The sequence below is a fragment of the Empidonax traillii genome, unplaced genomic scaffold, assembly GCF_003031625.1.
Source record: "Empidonax traillii isolate 1590-97213 ecotype Southwest subspecies unplaced genomic scaffold, ASM303162v1 scaffold43:size1863611, whole genome shotgun sequence".
In the NCBI taxonomy this organism is placed as follows: Eukaryota; Metazoa; Chordata; class Aves; order Passeriformes; family Tyrannidae; genus Empidonax; species Empidonax traillii.
This window is the reverse complement of record NW_020955236.1, coordinates 52,883-65,857: the sequence shown is the minus strand read 5'-3', so window position 1 is coordinate 65,857 and position 12,975 is coordinate 52,883. Positions and strand designations below refer to the sequence as shown.

General features: G+C 40.6%; 1 protein-coding gene across 1 annotated transcript in view; it reads left to right on the top strand.

Annotated features, from left to right (window-relative positions):
* AACS (acetoacetyl-CoA synthetase) overlaps positions 1–12,975 on the top strand; it is a 39,793-nt gene that overhangs the window by 8,749 nt on the left and 18,069 nt on the right. Inside the window, exons 4-7 of the mRNA XM_027878513.1 lie at positions 1,418–1,531; positions 8,191–8,288; positions 11,882–11,996; positions 12,499–12,580. Coding sequence (XP_027734314.1) covers positions 1,418–1,531; positions 8,191–8,288; positions 11,882–11,996; positions 12,499–12,580 — 409 coding nt within the window. The remainder of the gene's footprint in view (positions 1–1,417; positions 1,532–8,190; positions 8,289–11,881; positions 11,997–12,498; positions 12,581–12,975) is intronic.

Here is a 12,975-nt window from a genome sequence, read left to right as displayed (position 1 = left end):
ACTGCTTTCTGTCACATAATCACAGGTGATAACACCAAAAAGAGCAAAACTGTTTTCTAATTGATTGTTGAATCAGTTCTGGAGTGAACACACCGGCTCATCTGTGGTGAGCAGACCTCCACCTTTCTTTCGTGACCTTCTGCTGTGTTTAATCTTCTTAAGACCTCTTAAGTCAGAGTATTTTTTGTTATCCTCACACTGCTAGGTCAGAGTGGTGGTTTGGGAACCTGGTTTGTGTTCACTAGGGGTGAGTCTGTTGGAGCAATGTGGGTGTTCTAGAGCACAGGAATGCAACTGTAACTTTCCTAAATAATTTCACTTGTCACTGGCTTCCACAGTGAGTCCTTTTTGTGATTCTCTTCTCCTGGGGCTTTAATCGTGAGGTGAGATCAGAGTCCCATTTCCTGTTGTTCTGTGGGAACACAGATTCTGTTGGCAGTGCCTGCTCAGTTTATGAACTACATGTTGTGTGGACTTCTGTTGTTTTTGCATCATGACCTGCTCCCTTGCTCTGCAAGTCTTAATTTATTGCTATGGTATTCTAAAAAATACTGTTCCCTGCTTAAGGCAGTCAGAGTGATGGCAGCTGTTCTGCAAGGACCAAGTAGAAGGGTATGCTATGTCACCTTTCTTGTGACATCCTTGGCATATGTGTTTCCATAAGAAGTCCTGAATCCTGGCAACAGGACAGGCCAAGTGGTTTGCAGGAGTCACATGGAGGAAGTACAGGAAGGGATCTTTAAGATGACAAATTTTCCCTTTCATAACATTTAGATTTGTTAATTTTGTTTCACGAGTGATTTATTAACAGCTTATGTAACATCTGACATTCAGTACAAAACTGAGAACACCCTGCAGATCCTTTCAGAGGTGAATAGAGTCTAGGTTAGTTTGTTTGCTTTGTGCTGTGTTGGCCAAGGCAGGTGTTTAAAAAGCGTATTGAAAGTCAGGCCTGCATGTGCATGAGTTTCTAGTTAGTGACTTGCTGTAATATAACCTAAACTTGGCAGCTGGGTTCTGCTTCCTAGAGCTAATGACAGAACTGAGCAAAAAGGGAAAAATTATGTTATTTCTGTGTTAGAAATTAACCTTGGTGAGAGCAATCTATTTAGCATGAATGCTCTTTGAGAACACACCTTTCTCCAGTGAATATTTTGTATTTTTCACAGATGTATCTGTTTTTAGAAATGTCCTTATGCCTTTTGAATGAATACCACTGATTAATACTTGATTCCCATTAAAAAGAAAAGGTTGGTACAGCACAAGAGGAACTTAACAAGCAAAAAGCAGAAATATTAATGGAAACTCTTATCCTAAAATTACTTTGTATTCTTCCAGAACTGGTTGTTTGCACTAGACTCTACTTATGTTGCAATGCCTAATTTCTGACTGGTTGTTTTTAATTTTCTTTCCTCAGGGGAAGGCAAAGAAGAAGTCTTGAAAGTTACTTTTGAAGAACTGAGACAAGCTGTAGCTTTGTATGCTGCAGCCATGAGGAAAATGGGAATAAAAGTAGGAGACAGAGTTGTTGGTGAGTATTTTTTTTTTTTTAAAGGACAGGAGGTGGAATTTTTTTTTTAAATACGCAAGTGAGTAGTTTAGTTATAGAAACCTGAATTTGAAATTAGAAAGTTTCTGTGAAATAGCGAAGAAAAGGCCCTTATGCTGCTGTATTTACATTTGTAGGAAATACACTTCTAGAGGGAAGGAACTTGGTTTAGCCTGCAGGTTCTCTAGCACTGGAGGGGGAAAGAAAATACCTCATTCAAAGCTTCACTACGAGCTGCTTCATAAACACTCTGTGGAAGCAGAAGTGATGGAGATCTTGCATCTCTCTGAGCCTTAACTCACAAGGTCTGCCATATTTGGACAGGGACAGTTTGGGAAATCATGGTCCCAGGTTGATTGTTCTGGTGCCAGCTGGTAATTCCTCACTGTCCAGCCCCAGGTAATCTGGTGCTCTGTCAACTGCAGGTCTTGAGGAGTGGACTTCTACTGCCTTCTCCCACCAGGGCCCTCAGGAGGAGTCTCCTCTGCAGCAGTGGCAGTGAACAGCTGGTGGGCAATAAGGTTTCCAGTCATACCAGTGTGAAGATCAGTGGTTAGAGCCTTGTGATCCTTTCAGTATCTCACCAGATACTCTGCAGTCATAAGACTGTGATGTAGATTTTTCTGTGTAAACAGTTCTTTGTCTTGTGAATGGCTTGTACAGTCCAGGCATGGAAAGGAGTTATTCAAGCTGGTCTCAGTTCATTTATTTCCAAACTGCTGGTTTTGATCTTCCAGTTGAGCTGCTTCATCTCTGCTTCATGTGCTCGAACTCTTTAGTTTTCTCAGCATAGTGCAAGTCAGAACTGCAATATCCTTGAAGTTCCTTGACTCCTACCTGGAAGTTCTGGTGTGCATATCTATTGTACTCCTGGAATCACATGTTTTTGAGCAATACTTGGCCATTATCCTAAGTGTGTGTAAATTCTTATGTGATGCAAATCCCAAGTGATGAAATAGTTGGTTTGTTTTCTGCGTGTTACAAACTTGAACCTGTGTCTTGAAAACCAGAAGGGTGTGTTTTTAAAGCCGCAAATATGACCTGGAAATGTAAAGTAAACTCAGTAGAGCTCATTTCATGCATATGGCCCAAGTCTTCTCTGGAAGTGGTAACTGAGCACTTAATTTTCACAGCTGGTGGCTTGGTTTTTAACACAGAATTAAAGCTAAATCCTTAATTGGGTATGAACCACCCAGTGAAATTGAGGAGGCTTGTCTGAGTGAAGACTAAGTTAAGATGCTCTAATTTTGTCTCCATTTTCAATCTGGACACTGTCATGTTCTTGTCTGAACACTTGTTGAGGAGCAACAGAGAATGTACTCTGTAGCTGGAGAAAACATGCTCTTGGAAGTAGAGCTGTAGTCTGAGCTGCTAATAATTAAGCTAATAATGCTATTATTATGACTTTAGTAATAGTTCCTTTTAGTTAATGACTGTCTTGTTTAGCACCACTGCCTGGCTGCTGCAGGGACCAGGGACCTGTGTGGTGTGGGGCCCCTTGATCATTTCAACAGCTTAAGCACGTCTTTATGAACAGCTGCAGCTGGTTTGTGGAAGAAGTCTGAGATTGTACGCTTGGAGTCCTTACAAAGCCCCTGTCCTTCTGATAACAAAAGAGATTAATGAATCTGGGCTGCTTCTTTGCCTTAAAATCACAGTGTGCTTTTGGGCTCAGGTAGAGCTTTTTACATTTGGAGTCTTCATGTGGGTGTTTTCTTCTGGGCAATTTTTTTGCGTTCAGCATTTTTCCACTCTGCCCTCTTACCCTGGCTGGGGAGACTCTTTTTCCTTGTAATCTTCAGTCACAGGAATCCATATCTGTTGAGCTGTTGCGCAGTTCCCGTTCCTTCCCTTCCCCTGGTGCCCCTAGTCCCGTGCTCCTGACTGACAGATTGCTTTGCCTTGGGCAGGAGCCCACATCTAGGGAGGGCTTCCCTGTGAAAGAAATCCAATGGGATTTTTGACAGTAATCCCATTATTTAGATATACACATATATATATGTTTCTTTACGTTGGGTCTCAACTTTTTCCCATGTTTCTCTCCCATGCCAGAGGATACTGGCAATCCTGGGAAGAGCCGAACTGTAGAGTTTCAGTGAGAGGCTGAGGCTTCCCAAAATGAGTTGGAGAAGACACGTGAAGTATTGGGTGGGAAAGTTTGAGTCCTATGCCCAGTTATGATATCAAAGGTCAGGCTCTCTGAAGCTTGCCAAAATCCACTGGGACTTAATTTGTTCCAAAATTTATAGCAGATGGCAGAGGGAAGGGTGATTCTTTGTGTGGCTTGTAGCAGTAACACAGGGCATGCTTCCACTGCTTCTGAAAAATCAGCTTTTGAATAGAAGGGAGATGTTCTATTAGTTTTATTCCAGCTGCCTAACACCTAGCAAGCCTGTCAGGTTCTGATGCCTTTTGCTGACACTTTCTCTTAACATCTTGAGCTGTTGGAATCACACATGAGGCTTTTTTAATGTTGTTTTCCTGTGGAGTTGATCCCCATGCTCCTACTGCCTCTAAGATAAGACTGCTTTAACTTTTCATTACACTTAACATATCCCCTAGTTTGTTCAATACAATTTGTGGTTGCATCATGACAGTAATAGTATGTTAAAGTTGGAGGTGGGTGAATGTGGGTGGACAGGCAGTGGTGTCAGCACTTTTTCAGCTTGATTTCATCCTAGTCTTCCCTTTCCATCACTAAGGAGATAGCACTTAATAGTAAACACAATTGAAGCAGGTGTGTGGTGAAACATTTCTTCCTCTGAAGATATCTTGCAGTACTGTCAGTGATACTTGAACAGCTGGAAGAGACATAGATGCAAGCTGCACAGATCCACATGTGAGGTACTCCTGGTCTCCCCCTGGCCATCTGTTTGGCGAGTAACAATGACTGAAATGGGAAGAAAATAAACCTGGGAGTATGTTTCTCATCTCTGGATATGTTACTTCTGTTATAACCCTGTAGCCAGCTTTGGTCTGTTACAACTCAGCAGTTAAAAGCAATATAATCTTCCCCGTGTGTTCACACAAAAACATCCTCAACAAAATATGAATGAATTATGTTGTTTAAAGCTGGTATTTTATCTATAGTAACTGTATTAGCCCTAGTTGCTTACGTGGGTTTTAAAGCTAGCTTTGTGAGGAGATTAGCATGTTACTAATAGTCTCAGGCCACAGTAATGTTAGGTAGGACGTCCAGCTTTAAAGTCCTAGAGGAGTATGAAATGCTGTGTTAACATTGAAAAGGGAAACTGGAAGTCTGGTCTTTGAATTCTCTTCTGTTTGAGACCTGATGTAATTCAGTAGTATAAGCCGCTGAGATGATGTTTTAGCTGCAGCTCTCTTTCCTTTCTCCTGATGCATTATTTCAATGCTCAGTCAAAGTCTTTGCAGGGTCTCAGTTCAATTGTTTTTTTTTTTTCGTGCAGGTGACTGCAAATGTGTAAGCAGAAGCAGAAGTATCCAAGTATTTATTCTAACTTATAAAGGCATTAAATACTGGCACAGAATGTGTTCTCAGCACTCTGAGAAATAAGACTTGTGACATAGTTTTCAGCACGATAATATAAAATTTTAAACTTCAGTTTTTACCTGTTCTGTTGGTTAAGTACTGCAGTGTAAGTGAACACATGTAAGTGTAATCTCAGTGTGTGCTAGATTAAGCAAATAGCAACTGACAGAAAATGCTGTCTTGAGCAGATCAGGCTGTAAGTGCCTCTTAAAAAAAAAAAAATCCAGACAGTGTTTTTAAGTTAGCACTTGTTATGTCAAGTAAAGCTTTTACTTCTTTGTCCTTATGGAGATTGTATACATCCTTATAAATCAGGAGGAGTGCTGCTAGGGCCCTTGGTATGTCATACTCTGATATTCCTAGTTGATGAGTTCCCAACGCCTGTGTTTTGAGCCTTCTATTCAATTGCTTTTTAGTTCACCCAGAGTATGAAGATCCTTCCCCTTCTAGTAACAGAAAGTAATTTCTACCTTCTGTAAGGGGTAATTTAAGCTACAGAGATAAATACCTTCTGCAGCCTTTACCCATGTTGATAAATTGTAGTATTCTCAGCTGAAATATTGTATCAAGGAACATGGAGGCTCTAGTTAAATATATGAACAAACATGTGATGAATATCCAAACTAGCAGTACCATTATTTTTCTGCAGTACAGAGCTTCTACACGGAGGTCACTGCTCTGTGACTCCTGCCTGATGTTAATCCAGCTAAAGAAGTTGCCTTTTTCAGCCTCTTTGTCAGCAACATTCCTCTTTCTCCCCTTTTAGACACTTGGGACCTGTCAGCCCACTGAGTGCTCTGAGGAGCAAGTTGGTATCTCAAGGGGTGCAGTCAAATGCAGGGAGCTTTACATGTGGCAGTTGCTGTGATTTGTTTGCAGAATCTCAGATGTGAGAGAGGGAGAAATCAATTTATTTTTATTTCTCAGAATCCTGGCAGAAGTAGTTTGTGTCACTGAGGGTTAGGAACTGCTGAGAGAAAAGTAATAGGAGCTCTTACATTGCTGTTTTTGGAGGATGTCTCGCCAGAATAGAAACATCTTTGTCCATAATACCTGGTGTTGGGACAGATGTGAAATCTCAGTGATCAGGCAGGCTGGCTGCCTGCAGATATTGGGTAAAGATACAGAAATGCAGACTAAGTTGCTGTGCACGTTCTGTGCCTTTGGGCAGTTTTGGCTGATATCCTCCAAAACTCAACCACCACCTCAAAGCCAACTGACAAATGAAAGTAATGATTTAATTGTCTGGCTCACAGTAACCAGCACAGACTTGTGTTCTTGCCTTGAGGGCTTTTGTGTGGGAGTGGTGAAAAGGAGGATTGCTTATAATAGAACTGAAGCTTGTAAGCTATGGGAAGGTATCAACTGCTCCAAAGCATGGAGAGAGATATTTCAGTTTTTATTGCAGTCTGGCCCCCTGGTCATCCCATCCAAGAAATACTCAGTGGAAATATTTGGCATCAATTAAAGAACTGCTGTTGTCACACAAAAAGACACTTTAATCTGTTTGGGTTCATGTATTTCAAATTATCACTTAGGGAGGAGGATTTGTCTTAAAAGAAAAATCGCTAAGGTTTTGGGATACTGCACTCTGTTTATAAACCTTGACCCCAAGGGAAAAATAACATAAATAATGCCTTTATGGGAATGAGGTTTTGCTGCACTTTATGTGCTTAAGAACTTCACTGAACAAAACACCACAAGCTATAGGCAATTCTAGGGAGTAATTTATATCTTAACATGGTAGGAGGCTTTTATTCACAGTTCTGTGTTTTCTAGAAATGGTTGGGCATAAGTCATAATGCTGTTTTCAAAGTTCCTACCTCCAAAGGCAAAGCTGCTTACAGTGACTGGAGTGGCCATGCTGTTTTAAGAAAGTGATTTCACTGATTTTTGACTTCAAGTTTACTTTTTACAAAGTTGGAAGGGGATGGATTTTTTTTCAATCTCTTGGACAAACTGGCAAAAATCAAGCTCAGCATCCTCCTATTTGATAAAGTTAATGTAATAGAAATTTGTTAAGATCTTAAACATAGTTTCTGTCCTGAAAAGTACATCCATAAGTTTCCTTGAGAGGTGCCTTGCACTAGTAAATGTTTGCTGTCTGATAGTACTTGTGGTGCACCTGCAGTCCAAGATCTGTCAGTGTTCACCACTGATGTTAAGCAGGTGGAAAGCATTTTTATTGCCACTTGTTGCTGTTTAAGCTTGCTTAAATGCTGAATTCTAGTTAGTTGTTGGAGTTATTGCATTTAGGCTCATTCTGTGCCTTTTTTTGGTTGCTTAAGAAGGATGATCTGAAATTGCAGGTCTTTGATATACCTCTGTAGTTTGTGAATTCCAGTTGCATGTTTTCCTTTGGGTGGGATTCTGATCAGTGCAGAGTCAATCTCAGCCACCCACCACCTTCTGGAGCGTTGCTCAAGTTGAGCTTACCAAAAATCTAACTCTTTTGACATTAATTTATTCTGTATGTCTTAATAAATCGAATTTAAAACTTGAAATCTTGCTGCAAGCTAATGAGATAAACCTGAAGAGCCACATTTATGTGGGAATGTTCCAGGGCTTGTCCCACTGTCTTATTCCCTTATCAGCTGAGACACTGGTTTTGCGTGTTTTGTGTTTAAGATTCTGGCAGTGTCTACCAAACAACATTTAGCTTTCTAAAGCTGAATCTGCTTTTGAACTACTTATAACCTTTCCTTCCAGTCACTCATTTCTTCTCTAATGGCTCTTCCTGCAGACCTGTTCTATTCCTTTGCATATGCTATGTTCTTAGTCTTTATGTAGCCTAATCAATCCACAAACTTTCTCTCCCAGTTATTTTTTTTCAGTGTGCTGCTCTCTTATCCTGAAAGGCTCATTAATTAAGCAGAAACACTTACAAATTGGGGTAACCTGGTAGATAAAAAACCTGATACAAATATTTTTATGAACAGGTTTATTTCCAGTGCCTTGTGTAACTGATTTGACTTCAAAGTAGGACATTATGGCTGTGTGGGGAACTTTAAATGATGATTCACTCTAGGATTTTGAATTTTTAATATTTGTCTACTGTCTATATTGTATTGACTGTAAGATATGATGTTTTTGTGTTCCTACATCTCTAACCATCCCATCTCTGCCCTAGGTTACTTACCAAACAGCATCCATGCTGTGGAAGCAATGCTGGCTGCTGCGAGCATCGGTGCAATCTGGAGCTCCACATCACCAGACTTTGGCATTAACGTGAGTGGTCTCACAGCAGAAAAGCTCTGACTGTGCTTCAGACAAATATGAGGGTGATAAATACAAGTGGCAGATCGATTCTGTTCACTTTAGTCTTGCTGCCACCTTCTGGCACAGCCAAGTACTCTGGATTTTTTTTTTTTTTTCTAGTTACCACAAACTGAAAAATGTCCTTTCAGTTGTCAGTAATGATTTGCAGCTTAGTGGTTTGAGTAACTTTAGCTACTCACCGTTGGGATATTTTTCAGGTGGGCACCATAGTCTTGGTGAGTTTTTATTATATTAAATACGCAAATAAGCAGCAGTTCAACTGAGTTGTCTGAAGTTTGGTCCTTCATCCCAGGCTGCTTATCCACATTCCAGGTTCTTTGCCTAAGCAGTCCCATCCTTTGCCTTGTGTGGGTAAACTCAGCAGCAGCCCAGTTGGTCTTTGCCAGAAGGCTTTGTTTGCCAGTGACGTGGGGAATTTCAGGCTAATATCACTAACCTTGTTTAATTCAGTGTAGAAATAAATGCTGTGTGTGAAATACAATAAAAATTATCATGACATCCAAACAGATGTGCCCTGGAAGCTTTGGGAATATGTTCTGCTTGCTTTGGGAAGTCTTTACCGTACATCAACAGATACAAATTACTTCTATAGTAGAGTGTTGAACCTTTCTTCTATCTAAAAGTGGACAGCATTTGGAGAATGTGCTGTTTGTGCATTACAGAGCACAGAATACCAAAGCTTTTAGGTAGCACCCTCAATTTCAGTGTTTACCCCACTGTCTGATTAAATGTATGGAATGTGCTCCATAGATTAGCACTAGAGGGCGGCAGCATTCCATGTGCTGGAAAAAAAACTATTAAAAAATCATTACAGCATGTAGCGATCAATCTGCTCTACAAATATTTTCTGCTTGCTCAGAAAATGACAGCATGGAGTATCTTCTTTGCAATGTGATTTGATCTCTCATCTGGGGGAAGATTGTTCATTTTGGTTACATTACAGAGGACTGGTATGTTTTCTGTCCATGTTGATGTGCTGTTATTTTCAGTGCCCAGCTTTAAGTTTCTGTTATAGTTTTTTAATGAAACTTAGCCTTGGAGCAGCAGTGCCATCAGTATCATTTATTCTCCTTTGGCAGCATGTGTTGGGCATGAATTCAAACCCTAAAATCTTGAGGGAGATCAGCGGAGATCCTCAGACATTGGCTTCCACCCTAAGGAAAACATATTCCTCCTTCTGTGCAGTTGCATTAGGCTTGTTAATGTAAATGAAGATTTTTTTTCTTTGGTTGTGTTTTGGGAAATAGTGTAGCATTTTCAGCATTTCAAGCCCAATTGTGTATATATGTTTGAAGCTTAAAAATGTCACTTTTTCAGAGCTGCCTACACACTGCAGTCTCTGAATGCCATACATCCAAAGGTTTCAAGCATTCAGGAAGTCTGCTGTCAGAGTACCAGTGAGCTCCCACCCACACAGAATGCCACTCTTGGCAGCTTTTGCTTCATTTCCCTAGTCCCTGTTAATCCATTTCCATATATTAGTAGGAAAGTGGCACTCTGCGGCCTGTGCATGAGAAGTTGTTGGATATATAAGTTTATAAAGGAGCTCTGCTCTTAGAACTAGGTGAGAACCTTTTGGTGAGCCCTGGCACAGCCAGTGCAGTTCCATTCCTGGGATTCCTGCACAATTTTTAGTACTGGATTTGAGGCTCATGGAGTTGAACGAGCCATATCTGCTGTACCTGAGCTTTTTGTGAAAGTGATTCCTTGCTGAGCCATCTGGTTGGATTAAAGTTCCAGTGTAGCAATTACACGTTCCATCTGTTTGTATTGCCTTTGTATCACGCCAGGCTGCCCTGTGGGATTTGATCCTGCCAGTGCTAATGAATCCAACGGGGTGTGTTAGCAGATTTGGTAGGACCCTGAGTATTGGAGTCATCTCTGTTTCTGATTCACTCCTCTTCAGGTTTGATTCTTCTGTTAGAGTACCCTTAGTTCTAACTGGTCTTCACTTTTAAGCACCAGGCAGTGTGGAAATGGGGTATATGGGCTCTGGGCTCAGCATGAGTACACACAGATATATAAATACACCCAGCACTTGTGTGTGGCTGCTTGGCCTGTTCTTGGGAAAAGGTACAAAGAAGTAGGTATGATAATATACCTCAGAAAGCAGGAAAGTGGCTGTAATGCATTAATTAAATCTGCATTTCTGAGTTTGTTAGCTAACACATTAGGGGCCTCTTGAAAACCACTTTTTTTTTTTTTTTTAAGTGATGCACCTTTGATATGAGAGAAAGCTGTTAAGTGACATGCTCAGCAGGAACAGTTGAATATTTATGTTTAGTTATAACCCTCTACCTTACCTGTGGTGTTCAGTGAGCTTTCCTGAAGAGGAAGTAAGACCATGGGGAAGTTGTTAGGACAGGACTGCTGTGCTTTTGCAGGAGGCTTTCTTGCAACCCTGAGGAGCCCAGCTTGAAAAGAAGTTTACAGAGATTATTTGATTGTGATGTTTTTGCATTCATCTTCTAATTTGGTAATTTGTTTCTCGCTTTGGCTGCAAAGTAGAGAACAAAACAAAAACAGAAGAATAAAGAATGCTGGGAGGAATAAGCTCATGACTCAAGTCTGACTTTTGCAGCATGATTTAGGAGATTGTTCTTGAACAGTTAGCTGACAATTTTACAATATCGAGTAATCTTGTAGTACTTAGTGCTTCAAGTAATGTAGCTAGAGAGGTTTAAACATCACTGTGTGCTGAGTGCTTTTAATAAAAGGATTTGCTTCTTGCTGTTGAATACAAAAAGATCTATTTCTGGTAGGCTGTGTACAGGCAGGGTGCATGGAAAAAGTGCCATAGAGGTTTTAATCTCAAATAGGATGATAGCTGTGATAAATCTTGAAAACAGTGTAAGCTGGAGGAGACACCTGAAAAATTAGCATTTGAATGTGCCCTGCCCTAGAGATTCTAAAGGAGCTGTGGTAGCTTTTGTTGGTAGTTTGGATGTTTGTTCAACATGTAGGTATTTTGATAAAAACCAGTGGGTTAGTTTCCTTTGTTAATTGTGGCAGAACAAAGCTGCCAGTTCAGGTCAAGTGCCACCTCACCACACGACAAATGCATCTCCCACAAGACTGGGGTGTTTGTTTCCCCCCCATTCAGACCCCCAGAACTGGTGCCCTGTTAAATCAAGGGCACATGGAGCACCTGCCTGCAGGTGCAGGCAGGTGTCCTGTGGGCCTTTGTGGGAATTGAGGGCCCAACTCCTGCTCACACGGTTATCCTCTTTAGATGAGTTTACATCCGACTCTCAAGGTGACTTTTTTAGCTGCTTAGAGGGCTTTGTGAGCTTGACCCTTCAGTGAATAATGTCTGTGGAGATTTTATCTCTACTACTGGTTTGAGTGTCGTGAAATAGATTGCTACAAACCTGCTGTATTTTAGAGATTTTGTGTGAGTGAAAGCAGGCAGTCTTTTAACAACCCTCCTGTTAACTCCTGTCCTTACTCCTTGCTTGAATTGAAATTTGCATTTAGCATCCACTGAGATTTCCTAGCAGTTAATTTTTTTTTTTTTAACTTATTTTTCTCTTTGTCCCTAGGGTGTGCTGGACAGATTTTCCCAAATTCAGCCTAAACTTATATTCTCTGTCGAAGCTGTAATATACAATGGCAAAGAGCACAACCACTTGGAAAAGCTGCTGAGGGTGGTAAAAGGTATTTCACTGCATTCTACCTGGTCTTAGTTATGCTGTAGTTCTGTGAGCACTCAAAACTTGCACTGCCACTGCTTGTTGCTGTCCTTCCTTCTTTACAGTATCACTGTGGTCACTTTGATTTTTCAGAACAGATTTGAGTAAAACCTGACTCGTCTCTTCTGTAATTTTAACAGTTTTCTGCTCATTTAACTTAAATAGATCAGCAGATATTAGTCAGCAGTTAGAAGTAGAGGAGCAGGAGCTGATGACAGTGTTTTTAAGCTCAAGCAAAGTGCTGCTGAAGACAAATGAAAGAGGTATTACAGCACTAGAGCTTGCAGATTTACACATAAAAGGCTGAAAATATTGAGGAAATATCTTAGTTAACAGTTTGTTGGGTTTCAGTGCATCAGGATTATTTCTTTTAGTTCGTGCACTACACTGTATGATTCAATCAGGCAAAAAAGACCTTTGGGTAGGTAACTGAATGTAGGAAATAATTGCTTTCTTCTTTCTTCCAGGGCTTCCAGATTTAAAAAAAGTGGTAGTGATTCCATATGTCTCCTCAAGAGAAACCATAGATATTTCCAAGATTCCGAACAGGTAATGGGAGCTTGTGAGCTGTGAGTGTCCAAACTAGGGATGAGATGGGTATTGATAGCTATGGAAACTGCCTGACTGACCTCTTGAACTTGGAAAAAGTGGTATTTAGTCAGATTTAGTGTGGTCCATTTTCATGCTGAAAACAGGAGTGCAGCGTGGGTTGCTATAGGTGTTTTGTGCATACAAAACCACTGCTGGTATTACTGGCTCTCAAATGAAGGCAAAATTTAGTAGGACATAGCAGGGAGAACAAAGTATCCAGAGCTGAATAATTAATAAGTGATATTTTTAGAGAGTTTTTGTTTACTTACTGGTTTGGATTATGTATGTTAAAGACCTTTTGGAAATGATTGAGTCCCAGAGTTGCTGTTGGCTTTGAACTAAGACTGGTAGCT